Genomic DNA, 13,978 nt, shown 5'->3' with positions numbered 1-13,978 from the left:
AACTTCCCTATCCATAGATTATCCGCAAGTTGAGCGCAGTATACACAAGCTGGCCGGCGAAGTACTACTCAAGACACTTCCAGGAGTCAGCCAGAAACTGTCCCTTCCTGTCTTGTGTTTTATTAGCGCGGAACCGGTTGCTGCCAGGCTAGCCTAGAAGATCCAGGTCTCCCGCGAGCGTTCGGCTCTCCGGGTTTCAGTTTTTAGAACTACACGCGGCCTCGCACGTTTAAGTTCCGCCCGCTCTCGGCACGCCCCTTTTGACGTCCCCTTCCGGGCCCAGCCATACTCCTAGCGTAGTTTGAGTTCATTGGCCCGGCCCTCAGGTCCAATGTGTCGATCTCACCTCCAAGGCCCGCCCACCGCGGCTCCACTTCCTTCCATTCCTCAGTCCGAAACTCTCGACTACACATCCTGCCTGTACCTATTCACAGTTCCTGGTTACAGATGTCAATCTTGCTCAGCCCCGATTCCGCCCTCTCAGGTCCTGATATGCACTCCTCCGCCCACTGGTCTACGCCTGTCAATCTAGCTTACTAGACCCCACCCACCCCGGCTCCCGTAACCGCCATTCTTGGGTTCCTTTCCAGGCCCCGCTCCGCTCAGGTCCCCGGCCCGGTCTCCCAACCCACAACTGTCAATCTCCATATACCCCAACCCAGCTCCACTTTTTTCCTGTAAGCTTTCTGCTAGGTCCCGCCTCCCCAAGTCCTGCTCCCTGCAAATCCTGATTTCCTTAACCCCGCCCACCAGAGACCTCTTCCGCCCTGTAACAACCGCCTCCTAGTTTCTTAAGCACTCCGCTAGCAGGCCCACTAGGGTGCGAGGACCGGTCTACGTCAGTCTTCTTCACTGCCTGAATGGAACGTCAATCCTCTGGTTCTAATGGCATCCCGTTAGGAATACAACATGCGTGCCAAGCTTGAGAACTCCGGAGAAATCTCGAGTTGTGTCGTCCCTGGAGTCTGCGGTAGAGGGAGTAAGTCACTCCCTAGGATCAGGCGCAACTTGGGCAGTCCCGGGCGCGCCGCGGCAAAAGAAAGCCCCCGGCGCCAAGCTTCCTGGTTGTTTAGGCCCGCGCATGCGCGGCGCGGGCCGCCAAATGGGTTCGCACTCTCGCTCGCGCTCACGATCTGCGGGTCGTAGGAGTCGGAAGCAGCGGAGTAGGAGTAGAAGCTGCAGCAGGAGCCGGAGCCGAAGCCGGAGCCGGAGCCGGAGCCGGAGCCATGGGGGGAGCGGCCGAAGGCGACGGGAACATGAGCGGCGGCGCGAACGCAAACGGCGCAGTCGAGGGCGCAGGTGAGAGTCCTGGGGGCTGCTCTGGCCTGGGAGTTGAGGGACAGGCGGGGCGTTAGCTGAGTGCTAGTCTGCCGGGCTGAGCCGGAGCAACGAAGACTCCCGGGGACCCCGGGGCATGAGCACAGGGGACTGAGTGACCATACTCGCCACCCATTTATTCATAGACACGATCTTGTCTCAGGCTGGCAGAAACTCGATGTTGTAGCTCAGGTGTCCTCCAGAGGCCGTTGCCTCATAGTTAAATTTTTATTTTTGCAATTTCTCATAGTTATTTCTGCTCAGTTGAAGTTACTTCTTAAATGGCTGTACTCCTAACAAGTTAACCAAAGCCTAATCAGGACACTGTACATACAACACTGGAGATACAAACTCGAACAGCCATAGCTATCTTTTTCTGTGGTTACTGGGGATTCGAACTTACGTCCTCAAATATACTACCTGGTGGTGCTTTTTCCTCTTTCATGGTTCCTTGCTGTATTGTCTGTTATAGTTCTGGGACTTGTGTAGCCCTACTATGAAGGGCAACCTAGTTTGTATGAGGACTGATGTGATTTGCAGGTTGATGGAACCTACAAAGGCAAATACTCTGGGTGTTGATCTTGGTTGTGACCCCCGCACCTAGGATGGTGCCCCAGCAGCACTCAGCACTGAGCAGGTCTTGATGTGTACCCCATCCCCACCCCCTAGCAGGTCAGATTCGGAAGGAAACCGTGTGCAGAAGTCTAGGAGGCGAAGCCGGAGCCTTCGGCCACCCCGATGGCACTCACAGGACCGGTCCTCACACTCTGACTCGGGTGAGGAGCAAGCACAGGGCTCCCGAGCCCGGAAGGGTCACAGGCATTCGTGGTCCCCAGGGTCATCAGCATCTAGCTCTGACTCCCCAAGACGCTCCCGGAGTCCTGGAGTAGCTGCCCTGGCCGCGAGTCAGCAGCAGAGCCTTCAGGAACGGCTGCGGCTTCGTGAGGAGCGAAAGCAGCAAGAAGAGCTGCTCAAGGCCTTCGAGACACCCGAGGAGAAGCGTGCCCGGCGACTGGCCAAGAAAGAAGCTAAGGAGCGCAAGAAGCGTGAGAAGATGGGCTGGGGTGAGGAGTACATGGGCTACACCAACACCGACAACCCCTTTGGAGACAACAACCTGCTGGGCACTTTTATCTGGAACAAAGCCTTGGAGAAAAAAGGCATCGGTCACCTGGAGGAAAAGGAGCTGAAGGAACGTAACAAGAGGATCCAGGAGGAGAACCGGCTAGAGCTGCAAAAGGTAGGCCAGCCTTGGGCATGGCCGCGTGGGAGCTCGGGGCCTCCTGTCTCTGGTGCCTCACTCACATCCTGTTCTGGAGGCTAGGTATGCCAGGCACATGCCTCTTAGCGGGGTGGCTCTCTGTTGTTGCCCAGGTAAAACAGCTGCGGCTGGAGCGGGAACGGGAGAAGGCCATGCGGGAGCAGGAACTGGAACTGTTGCAACGGGAGAAGGAGGCAGAGCACTTTAAGACCTGGGAGGAGCAGGAGGACAGCTTCCACTTGCGGCAGGCCAAGCTTCGGTGCGCTTCTCCCTGGCCCTCTACTGCAAACTACAATCTCCTTTTCCCCTGGTTCTGCCAGGAGTGGTGTCTGGACTCAGGAGGCAGATCCCTAAGCAGCCCTGTTAAGTCATTGTCCAGAGTGTCCTGGGCCTCACTGAAGGAACCTGAGCACAGTCCTGGTGTTGGAGACCCCAGCACAGCCCTATTGTCCCACCCTGGGGAGGGCCATCTGACACTCCTGTCATGCTGAACCTGTGTGACTGGTTGGGACCTCCGGTCAGCTTTTCCCCGGTCCTGTGGGAAAGTCCTGGAGTCAACTATCCCAGCAAAACTCTGCCCCTGACCCTGCCACCCCATTTCCTCCCACAGTTCCAAGATCCGAATCCGAGACGGGCGGGCCAAGCCCATTGACTTGCTGGCCAAGTACATCAGTGCAGAGGACGATGACCTGGCAGTGGAGATGCATGAACCTTACACCTTCCTCAACGGCCTCACGGTGGCAGACATGGAGGACCTGCTAGAGGACATCCAGGTGCTGCACATACAGCTGTGCCTAGCTCTGCTCTGCCCCTCATTACCCAGCCCTCACCCCACCCCTCATTACCCAGCCCTCCCATGCCCCCTCCTTCAGACTCCACCCTCACAGCCCCACCCCACAGGTGTACATGGAGCTGGAGCAGGGCAAGAACGTGGACTTCTGGCGAGACATGACAACCATCACAGAGGATGAGATTGCCAAGCTCCGCAAGCTGGAGGCCTCGGGCAAGGGCCCAGGTAAGCAGGGTGAGGCGTCTTCCCAGTTCCAGGGCCAGCAGTGGCCTCCACTGGACAGCGGGATGTGCCTGCTAGGGAGCCTCAGGGAATGGCCACTGCTGGCACAGCTGCACTCCCGCCTACAGAGCCCTGGCCTTCACCCAGGGCCAGCAGAGTGTAATGGGTGCACTGCTCATCTACCCTCCACCAGCTTAGAGGCTGGCAGGCCTCTCGTCCTTGTTCCTGAGCCCACAGGGTGGGGTAGCTGGGAACCTTGGCCCATACTCTGCAACCCGTCCTACAGGTGAGCGCCGTGAGGGGGTCAACGCCTCGGTCAGCTCTGACGTGCAGTCCGTCTTCAAGGGAAAGACGTACAACCAGCTGCAGGTCATCTTCCAGGGCATCGAAGGCAAGATCCGTGCCGGCGGCCCCAACCTCGACATGGGCTACTGGGAGAGCCTGCTGCAGCAGTTGCGCGCGCACATGGCCAGGGCCAGGTGAGGCTGCCACGTCCTCGGCACCTGGGTTCCTCCTTGGCCTTCATAACCACCTGGCCAGTGGGTCACCAGGGCCAGTGCTTCTCTAGTGCTTGTCATCTCAACACCGGGCTGCCTGTCCTGCTGCCTTCCCAGTCCCCGTCCTCTCCCTACTCCTCCACATTTCTTCTCCTCCCTCTGTCCCCTCCCCGTCTGGCAAGCGAACTGTGTATAGATTCCATGCATGTTTGGCAGTGTGCTGTAAACATAGCGGCTGCTGGCTTGCCCTGGTTCCTCTGGATGTCCCCCATCTGACTGGACCAAGCACTGTGGCCAATTGGGGCCACACTGTGTGAATGTGCCCTACCAAGGGACTGGGATGGTCACGCCTTCCTTTCCCCAGGCTCCGTGAGCGCCACCAAGATGTCCTTAGACAGAAGCTGTTCAAACTGAAGCAGGAGCAGGGTGTGGAGAGTGAGCCGCTGTTTCCCATCCTCAAGTCAGAGCCCACAGCCACTCACAGGTGACCTGGCAGGTGGGGGACCCTGTAGGTGGGGGAAGAACTGGTGCAGGCCTGGCAGGGATGGGCCTCATCGCTTTTTTCACCACCCGTATAGCCCTGAACCTGAGGAACGGCCTCCCAGCCCTGGGACTTCAGTGGACCCCGTGGAACCCGAGGAGACCACAGCAGCAGGCGAGGCAGAGGGAGAGGCAGATGGCGAGGCAGTGCTGATGGAGGAGGACCTGATCCAGCAGAGCCTGGCAGACTATGACGCTGGCCGCTACAGCCCACGACTGCTCACCGCGCACGAGTTGCCTTTGGACGCGCATGTGCTGGAGCCGCATGAGGACCTGCAGCGCCTGCAGCTGTCTCGCCAGCAGCTTCAGGCTACAGGTAGGGACTGACCCAGACCAGGGACCTTGTAATGGGGTGGGGAGGGGCAGGGAGGCCCCCCACTGACCCCTCTGCTGGCCCCTCTGCCCTCACAAGGAGGAGTGTGGGTGGCCCCCACTGACCCCTCTGCTGGCCCCTCCACCCTCACAGGTGACGCGAGCGAGAGTGCTGAGGACATCTTCTTCCGGCGTGCGAGGGAGGGCATGGGGCAGGATGAGGCACAGTTCAGCGTGGAGATGCCACTGGGTGGCCGCGCCTACCTGTGGGCCGACAAGTATCGGCCGCGGAAGCCGCGATTCTTTAACCGTGTGCACACAGGCTTTGAATGGAACAAATATAACCAGACACATTATGACTTTGACAACCCTCCACCCAAGATCGTGCAGGGCTACAAATTTAACATCTTCTACCCGGACCTCATCCGCAAACGTGCCACACCAGAGTACTTCCTGGAGGCCTGCGCTGACAACCGGGACTTTGCCATCCTGCGTTTCCACGCAGGCCCGCCCTACGAGGACATCGCCTTCAAGATCGTCAGTCGAGAATGGGAGTACTCGCACCGCCATGGCTTCCGCTGCCAGTTTGCCAATGGAATCTTCCAGCTCTGGTTCCACTTCAAGCGCTACCGCTACCGCCGGTGACGCCTGTGGGCAGGCTGCCCGCCCCTGCCATGCTGGCCCCTGGACAGCTCCTGGATGGGAAGGTTGAGAGGACCAGGAGGTCTTCTTCAGAAGCCTTGGGGATCCGTGGACCACCTCTGGGCTTCAGTCACCAGCACTGTGCTGGCCGCAGCCCCTCTGGCAGGTCCCTTCCTGTCTTGAAAGGATTTTAGAAAGACTGCTTGAGGTGGCAGAAACCCTTTGTTCCTGTTCCCGTGGACTTATTCAACCGCGGAGCCCTACATGGTTTTGATACGTTTAATAGAAAGCTTATTCTAAAATGGTTTCTGCTCTGAGTCACAGGACAGATACCACACCCAAGTGGCTTGGGGAGGGTCAGAACACAGGGTCTTCTCTGCCCACCTGACCCTAAAACCACAACCATCTGGGGAGATGTGGCTTGGCCACATCTGGGAACGTGTGGTGGTCATCACTGGGGTAGGTCCTGGATTGCACCCAGTGGAGGCCAAGGTTACTGGTGGACTGCCCAGATCTGCCACCAGGGTCACCCATTGGCAAGGCCAAGAGGCCACCCTGTTATCCCCAGCCCCTAACCTGATGGCCTCTGACTGGGGTCTTGAGAATGCAGCAGGACACATGCCTGTCCGAATCAGACTGTACTGCTGCCCAAACATAGCCCCCTCTGTTCTCCCATGGGCAGGTGACTGACAGCCTCTGCCGTTGACGCTCATCCCCAGAGGTCACAGGGCAGAGCCAGACATTGAAGATGGGATACTGGGATGCCACGCATGCACATGGCATGTTGGGCATCAGCTTCTCTACCTGGGCTACAAGGTCCATTCTCTACCCCGCTACTCTATGGAGTCTCCAGCCTGCTGGCCTTTCCTGTGTGTAGCGACCCAGCCTGCAAAGAGGCAGAGCTGGACGAGGTAAGGGTACCCCAAGGTGCCCAGAGTTGGAAGGGGATCCAGCCAGCCCAGGGTACTGGGGAGCCATAGATGGTGAGCCGGGCAGGGATACAAACCCCATCTCAGACCTCTCATTGTGCACAATGGACTAATGTCCCGGAAACTGCTTCCAGCTCTCACTCCAGCCTTTTCCTTCCTTTGGCTAAGAATAGGCCCCCTAGCCTCAGCGGAAGCCACAGCCACAGGGGGTACGTCCTGAGCCTCAGCTCCCACATCACCCCAGCAGCCTCAAGCCTGACTCCTCCTCCCTTCCTTGACAGTGTGGTTGGGAGCCAGTGCCAAGAAATTTCAGCCCCTGGCCACACCTGATGGTCTCAAGGCTCTGCACCATATTACAGTCTGCCTCAGTTTCACCATTCATACTGAGCTCTGTCACCTCCACACAACAAAGTTGGATGTCCTTCAGCCATTGCCTGATTCTCCAAACCAGACATGTCCTTATCTCGGGTCAAGGGACAGAGGAAGAACCTACAACAGCCTCTCTGCCCCCAATCCCAACTTGTCTGCGTCAAGAACGAGCACAGCCGGCTGTTCTCGTCCCACCGCAGCCCCACATCCTCACCCCTGACATTCTTACCAGTGCCTTGTGCCCCGGGCCAGCATACCTAACCACCCTACAAACCCCAGTCTTCCCCACAGCATTGCTTCCTAGCCAAATGTGGAGGGGGACATTTGCTTTGCGCAGCCCTGAGCATGGAACCCTGGTGTGGTCAGTGTCCATCCCATCCCTAGCTTATGGGATGGATAGACTTAAGGGCAGGCCCAGCTAGGAAACCAGAGAGGAACTACAGAAAGTCCACCAGGGTAGAGGCAAGTCAGGGCTCAGCACTGAATGTTAGGATGGGTGGGACTGACTGAGGGACCCTCAGAAGTGAGACCGGAAGGGGCGGTGCAGTAGGCAAGGGGTTTCCTGCCGCTGACAGGAGTCTGGCTGAACCTGGGAAGAGGGGAACTGGGAGGTTGGGGTCACAGCCAGGCCAGGCATCCAATCCCCACCAGGACCTGTCAGAGCCAAAGGGGCCCAAGGTCACCTCCCCCACCTAGGTCCCCGCCTCAAGCCACAGGGCACAGGACTAACAGCCCCTGCCTGGCCCAGCTATTCCAGGCAACTGTCAGGGCTTCCGCAGTGAGTCTGCAGGGGAGGGTTCCCCAAGACTGCTACATCTCTGGAGGACAGCCTGGTCTGCAGCCTGCCCTGCTGCGCTGCACCCCTCCCCCACCACAGCCTTCTCCTGCCTCCCTGCAGTTAGGCTGGAGCTGGCCTTGCCATCCAGAGACCCTGGAAGGTGCCTGGACAACCATAGTGAGGGTTAGTGGCTGCTGTGCTAGGATCAGCCCCGTCTGGCTCTCAGCTCTTCCCACGTGGGGCTTGGGCTTCTGGGTCCCTGGCCTGTCAACAACCGATGTCTGCCTGTCACCCTTGTGCCTTGCCTGATTCCGACCCTATCGAGGAACCGGCTGAGGGGCGAGGCCAGTGCAGGGGGTGGGGCTGGCGAGAGACCGGCAGAAAGACAGATGGAGACAGGGCGGGACGGGAAACAGCCTCACAGTCACATCCAGCCCTGGGCGCCTCAGGGTCCCCAGCGCTCCGCTATACCCAAGGCCCCAGGGCTTCTGCTGGAGCCATCCTCAGCCAATGCGCCTCGGTTTCCCCAGGAGACTCCCCTTCCTGCTCTTTGCCTCGCCTGGAACAGCACAGAGAGATCTGGGTCCAGACAGCTGAGATGAGTCCCTCCTCTCCCTGATGTGAGGTTACAGCACTGTGCCCAGGTGAGCCTCTATAGTGCCTGGGGAGCCCAGATCACCAGCCCCTCCGCTGTGGCCTGTCCACTCTGATGATAGTGGCCAGGTACCCAAGGTCCCCGAAGGGGCTCCAGTGGTCTTAGCCTGGGCCAGTGCAGTTCGCCTGGTGGCACGTGGGTATACTGGTTTCCTGTGTCTGGGCCAGAATTCTCTGGCAATGCTAGAGTTGAGCCAGGATGGATTGGAGCTGGGGGCTGCACCAAGGTGTGGCTGGAGGCTGTACGCACACAGGCTCATCACACATGTCCTGTCCAGACGGGCATCCATCGACTCCAGGGCACGGTGCCAGGTGGCCCCTCCTCCCAGCCCACCTGCACCCTGGAGCTACGGCACAAACAGGAAGCAGACGGTTTGAGGGACAGCTGTGGTAAGCCTGAGGGTCTGTGGGGTTGTGGGGCACACACACCCTGGGTGTTTGGGGTGTTGGCAGAGATGCCTACTGGGCACAGCTGAGGCCAAGGTTCAGCTCAGGAGCTCCTAGGCAGAAAGCCACCAGGGGAGGCAAATTCGATTCACGGGGGAAACTGAGGCTGTGTAGGGTGGCCATGGGTGACAGACGTGCAGAGAGCCCAGGCTGCTCTGAGGCCTGCTGCAGAGGCTTGTTGGAGATGGGTGAGCTGGGGAGAGGAGGAGGGGCCTAGCAATCAGAGCCCAGCCACACACCACATTCCACCAAGGCTGGAACTTGGCCACCCAGCCTGGGCCTCAAGGAATGGGGACCAGCGTCCCAGGGCACACGTATACAAGAATGAGGCCCCATCCCAGACAGAACACCACTGCCTACCGCTCCCAACAGTGGAGACAGGGCTCAGGAATGCAGGACCACCCCACATCCCAGTGACTTCTTTGGCTCCCGGGTGTCCAAAGCTGGGGTGTGGTGGCCTGCGCCTGTCACCCCAGCTTCAGAAGCTGGGGGCAGATGACTCTCAGGGAGTTCCAGGCCAGCCTGGTCTACACAGTCAGAGTCTGCAGGAGGACAAACAGAATTCCTGAGCCTTGACATTCCCAGGCCCAAAGCTCCTTGCTGCAAGGCTGTGGAACCTGATAGGGCGCAGAGACACCAAGTAAGTCTCCCGAGACCACACAGCATGGGCTGCTGCCCAGGGTGGGAGGCTGCCAGGCAGGCCTCAGGTCTCGCCTAGGCAACTTGAGCTCACTGTTATCACTTGAACCCCAGAGGGGGTGAGGGACTGAGGGAGGGAGGGAGAGAGAGAGGGAGGGAGGGAGGGACTGGCAACTGCTGTCCATCCTTGATGCTGGGCTCCAACTTGACTTCCTGGGCCATAGAGCTGGGGGCTGGGCTTGTTCTTTCCCGGGCACAGCAGGTATGAGGGACCTGGTGTCCTTGGCGAGGCTGGGCCAAGGACTGGACAGAGGAGGGGATCGGCCGCCAATGCAGCCGGCCTTGGGAAAGGGAGCATCAATCCCGGGGACCTAGCACAGAAACTCAAAGATGTGCATAACACTTCAGAGCGAGAGGGAGCTATCCATCAGTCCGCCCACCCTGTCCTCAGAGCCAGGGGGAGCTATCCACCAGACTGCCCGCCCTGTCCTTATCCTAGCTTCAGTCTCTCCCCTGGATCCTCCTCTGGATGGTGCCAGCCAGGCAGTGACCTCCTAAGGGGAACATGGAAGCAGTGCCTACTAGGCTGCTTCTACCTGCAGGGAGCATTCTGGGTTGCATAAATTAAACACCTACTGTGTGCCAGATGTAGGTGCAAGAAATAATTGTTCTCAGCATCAGCTGTCTTTACCAGAGGTGAAACTGAGGCTCTCTGTGGGGATGTGGGGACAAGAACAGAGGATACATCCTGAACCCTGAGGAACTACCTGTTAAAACCCTGGAGCTCAGTGGGAGGGAAGAGGGGTCTGGAGATGGGAAGGGAGAAATGAAAAGCCAAGGGCTGGGGCTAGGGATTTAGCTCAGTGGTAGAGCGCTTACCTAGGAAGCGCAAGGCCCTGGGTTCGGTCCCCAGCTCCGAAAAAAAGAACCAAAAAAAAAAAAAAAAAAGAAAAAAGAAAAGAAAAGCCAAGGGCTAATGATGTGGTTCACTGGATAAAGGTGATTGCAGCCAAGCCCGACAATCTGAGTTCAACCCCCCAAGACCCATGTGGTGAAAGGTGAGCCCTAACACCCACCAGGTTGTCCTCTGACCCCCACACTGGACTGTCCTTGTACACCCCCACGATAATTATGTAAATTAAAAAAACAAAAACTACGCAAGGCCCTGGGTTCGGTCCCCAGCTCCGAAAAAAAGAACCAAAAAAAAAAAAAAAAAAACCAAAAACTAATAAAAAAAGGTCAAACATGGTTCACACACCAAGAATCTGAGGAAGGAAGGATCAGCAAGAATTGTTGCCAGCCTGGGCTGCACAGGAAGGAACACAGGGTGAGAGACATTATGCTACTGTCTGTCTCTGGTCTCTGGCCTTGGTTTTTGTTTTTTTGTTTGTTTTTTTCTTTTTTAAAATCTCACTGTGTACCTTACACTGGCAGCAATCCTCCTGCCAGAGCCTTTCCAGTGTTGTGAAGGATTTTGTTGTTGAATAGTCTCACTTTTAGATGACCCCATATCCAGCCTTAGTTCTGTAGTCTTTGTCCCTTCCGCCCCTGCACCCCTCCCCTCCTGCCCCACACCGGTCTCTGCTGGAGTCCTCCCCGGGGACATGTTGCCATTGGGCTGTTTTTTCATTCCGAAAATGGAGCAGGAACTTCTTGGGTCCGTTTCTTATTATAAAAGTGACGTCAGGGGAGAAAAGGAACGGCCCACACCGCTTCAGTGGGAGCGTCCCAGCAGGTAACTAACCCTGGCCAGAACGACTGCACCCACAACCTCATAGGCTAGATGGATGACAGATGGGGAGCTGAGGCCACACAGTGAGTACTAGGGCTGGAACTGCAACCTGGGGTGCAGGGTATCAGGACACATCTGTCATTCCAGCTCCTCAGGAGGTTGTCAGGATGACTAGGAGTTCCAGGCTGGTCTGGGCCACTTCATAGGGTCAGAAGCAGCCTTGGGACTAACAGTGGTCAGGCAGTCAAAGACTGCCTCAAAGAAAGGTTATTTTGTTCGTGGGTCATTGAAGACTCGGTAGGAGTTCTCCACAGGCGCTCGAGCCCCGCTAACCAGCCCACCTTGTCTCCCAGGTGCGCCAGAGCCTGCATCAGCCCAACGTCCCAGTCACCTGCATCTGATGGGGTGTTGACCCCCTTATCACGTCAGGCTCAGGAGCCATGTGGCTCAACAGCACCTCGCTGGGGGCATGCTTCCGCCCAGTGAACATCACGCTGCAGGAGCGACGTGCCATCGCGTCGCCATGGTTCGCGGCATCCTTCTGCGCACTGGGCCTGGGGTCCAACCTGCTGGCGCTGAGTGTGCTGGCCGGGGCGCGACCTGGGGCGGGACCCCGCTCCTCCTTCCTCGCTTTGCTGTGCGGCCTCGTCCTCACCGACTTCCTGGGGCTGCTGGTCACCGGCGCTGTCGTGGCGTCGCAACACGCCGCCTTGTTGGACTGGCGTGCCACTGATCCAGGTTGCCGCCTTTGCCACTTCATGGGCGCGGCCATGGTGTTCTTCGGGCTGTGTCCCCTGCTCCTGGGGGCCGCGATGGCTGCAGAGCGCTTCGTGGGCATCACACGGCCCTTCTCACGACCCGCAGCCACGTCGCGCCGCGCCTGGGCCACTGTGGGGCTGGTGTGGGTGGGGGCCGGGACTCTCGGGCTGCTGCCACTGCTGGGGCTCGGCCGCTACAGTGTGCAGTACCCCGGCTCCTGGTGCTTCCTGACTCTTGGGGCGGAGCGCGGCGACGTGGCCTTCGGGCTCATGTTTGCTCTCCTGGGCAGCGTGTCCGTGGGGCTGTCCCTCCTGCTCAACACCGTGAGCGTGGCCACGCTCTGCCGCGTCTACCATGCGCGCGAGGCCACACAGCGCCCCCGGGACTGTGAGGTGGAGATGATGGTTCAGCTCGTAGGCATCATGGTGGTGGCCACGGTGTGTTGGATGCCCTTGCTGGTGAGTCCCAACGCTGAAGACCCCCTCCCCCAAACACACACGTATGCGCGTCTTTAGTTGTGTCTCAGGAGAAGGGCAATCCAGTTCAGATCTTTGGGGCTTTTAGGATCTGCCGTGCGTAAGGAAAGACTTTCTGGGGTTGTATGTTCTAGAATAGGGCTTTGAAGGATGAATAGGAGTTCACCTGCTAGACAATGCTGGGGAAAGCATTCTAGGCAGAATGGCTGAACAACTCAGTGTCGCTGTGTTCCCTGGCACCACATGGACTGCAGGCTTGTATAGATGTTCTAGGAAGATGGAGCCCAGATGGTAGGACTTTAACATGGGCACGGGTTTTTGCTTTGTTTTTGCCTTGTTCCTTCAGCAAACATTTATTGTGTGCCAACTGTATCCAGGCTCCCCTAGCACAAAGACGACTTCCCTCTGGGAGAAAGGTGTGTGGTCCAGACTCTAAGGTCTGTCCCAAGCTGCTGGCTAGACCCTGTCTGGAATAAAATGTAAACCAGGCATGGGGGCACACGCATTTAATCTCAGCACTCCAGAGGCGGAGGCAGGAGGATTTCTGTGAGTTCAAGGCCAGCCTGGTCTACAGAGTGAGATCATGTCACAAGAAAAAAAAATCAATAAAGGGGAGAATGTTGAAGACTGAGTTAGTGTAGATCCCTGCGTCAACGCCTCAGTAAGTCCCAGTTTACCTCCTCAACCTCAGTCTAAGGAAGACACGAGCTCAAGGCCTGCACGCCTTCCTGGGCCCCAGCAGCAGCAGCTCAAGGTCACCCCAGTGCTCCGAGGTCACACTGCACAACACTCTGCTTCCCCAGGTCTTCATCCTGCAGACCTTGCTGCAGACGCTACCTGTCATGAGCCCCTCCGGACAGCTGTTGCGGACCACGGAGCGCCAACTGCTCATCTACCTACGCGTGGCCACATGGAACCAGATCTTGGACCCCTGGGTCTACATCCTCTTCCGTAGGTCCGTGCTTCGACGCCTGCATCCAAGGTTCACTTCCCAGCTCCAGGCTGTGTCCTTGCACTCACCCCCCACACAGGCCATGCTCAGTGGACCCTGAAGGACGGTGCCAATCAAAGCTGGGGTTCTTGGTGACTGCTAACGACCTGTCTCCTGTCCCAGGAGCCTGAATGTTTGGTGGGATGGAGTTACAACACAGGGCTGACTCCTGTGAACTACAAAGATACCTCCTCCATGCTAGGGAGATCCTCCCTGGCCCCCTCCCCAGACTACTTGTCAGCTAGGAGGTTGGAGCATATGTGGGAGGTCCCTTGCAGGAATCTATGGTTACACAGAGAGAACCTGGAGTGCCGATGGCATCTCCCATCTTGCCATAGTCCGCGTCTGTCTCAGCCCCGTTGTCCCGGGGTTGTCCCGGGGCTTCATGTTTGTTCCTTTAGGCTCAAGGATCATCGGCCTTGGGTGTTGGAAGCACCCACTGTGGTCCCAGTAGCTGGCTCTGGAGTTACCAACCTCTCCGTGTTTACTGAGCCCCCTCCCCCCACGGCTATCCAACACACATGCTCAATAAATGGTTGAATGTCCGGGTATACAGCAGGTGCTCAACCAAGCGTCCCTGTGTCCATTTGCCTCCATTTCCTGCAGCTCCGAGAAAACCACAG

The 13,978-nt window shown here is 58.0% G+C and overlaps 2 protein-coding genes across 6 annotated transcripts; both read left to right on the top strand.

Moving 5' to 3' along the window:
• Positions 1-200: 200 nt before the first annotated feature.
• Cactin (cactin, spliceosome C complex subunit) lies at positions 201-5,883 on the top strand. 2 transcript variants are annotated; one of them, XM_039079732.2, is made up of 9 exons: positions 201-1,299; positions 1,987-2,557; positions 2,692-2,837; positions 3,189-3,351; positions 3,479-3,593; positions 3,877-4,069; positions 4,452-4,571; positions 4,666-4,943; positions 5,094-5,883. In XM_039079732.2, exons 1-9 carry the CDS (start codon positions 1,082-1,084, stop codon positions 5,582-5,584), a joined length of 2,295 nt encoding a protein of 764 aa, XP_038935660.1. In that variant the 5' UTR covers positions 201-1,081; the 3' UTR covers positions 5,585-5,883. The 2 variants fall into 2 exon arrangements, with proteins under 2 accessions (XP_038935660.1, NP_001074916.1); NM_001081447.1 differs by having other exon boundaries at positions 1,077-1,299; positions 1,990-2,557; positions 5,094-5,882.
• Positions 5,884-6,518: 635 nt separating this feature from the next.
• Tbxa2r (thromboxane A2 receptor) lies at positions 6,519-13,931 on the top strand. 4 transcript variants are annotated; one of them, XM_063262999.1, is made up of 4 exons: positions 7,878-8,301; positions 8,590-8,701; positions 11,483-12,346; positions 13,168-13,931. In XM_063262999.1, the coding sequence occupies exons 3-4, from the start codon at positions 11,570-11,572 to the stop codon at positions 13,414-13,416; spliced, it is 1,026 nt and encodes a 341-aa protein (XP_063119069.1). In that variant the 5' UTR covers positions 7,878-8,301; positions 8,590-8,701; positions 11,483-11,569; the 3' UTR covers positions 13,417-13,931. The 4 variants fall into 4 exon arrangements, with proteins under 4 accessions (XP_063119070.1, XP_063119069.1, XP_006240908.1 ...); XM_063263000.1 differs by adding an exon at positions 6,519-7,840 and having other exon boundaries at positions 8,188-12,346; XM_006240846.4 differs by lacking the exon at positions 8,590-8,701.
• Positions 13,932-13,978: the final 47 nt, after the last annotated feature.

Source organism: Rattus norvegicus, chromosome 7 (genome assembly GCF_036323735.1).
Source record: "Rattus norvegicus strain BN/NHsdMcwi chromosome 7, GRCr8, whole genome shotgun sequence".
Taxonomy (NCBI): Eukaryota; Metazoa; Chordata; class Mammalia; order Rodentia; family Muridae; genus Rattus; species Rattus norvegicus.
Note: the sequence above shows the minus strand (reverse complement) of the source record. Positions and strands in the feature narration are given on the sequence as shown.

Bases quoted from the DNA above. Each gene is read 5' to 3' on its own strand.
- Cactin (XM_039079732.2), top strand. From the start codon at position 1,082: ATGCGCGGCGCGGGCCGCCAAATGGGTTCGCACTCTCGCTCGCGCTCA. The intron at 2,558-2,691 runs GTAGGCCAGCCT...GTTGTTGCCCAG, and splicing joins ACCGGCTAGAGCTGCAAAAG to GTAAAACAGCTGCGGCTGGA. The intron at 4,944-5,093 runs GTAGGGACTGAC...CCACCCTCACAG, and splicing joins CCAGCAGCTTCAGGCTACAG to GTGACGCGAGCGAGAGTGCT.
- Tbxa2r (XM_063263000.1), top strand. From the start codon at position 11,570: ATGTGGCTCAACAGCACCTCGCTGGGGGCATGCTTCCGCCCAGTGAAC. The intron at 12,347-13,167 runs GTGAGTCCCAAC...CTGCTTCCCCAG, and splicing joins TGTGTTGGATGCCCTTGCTG to GTCTTCATCCTGCAGACCTT.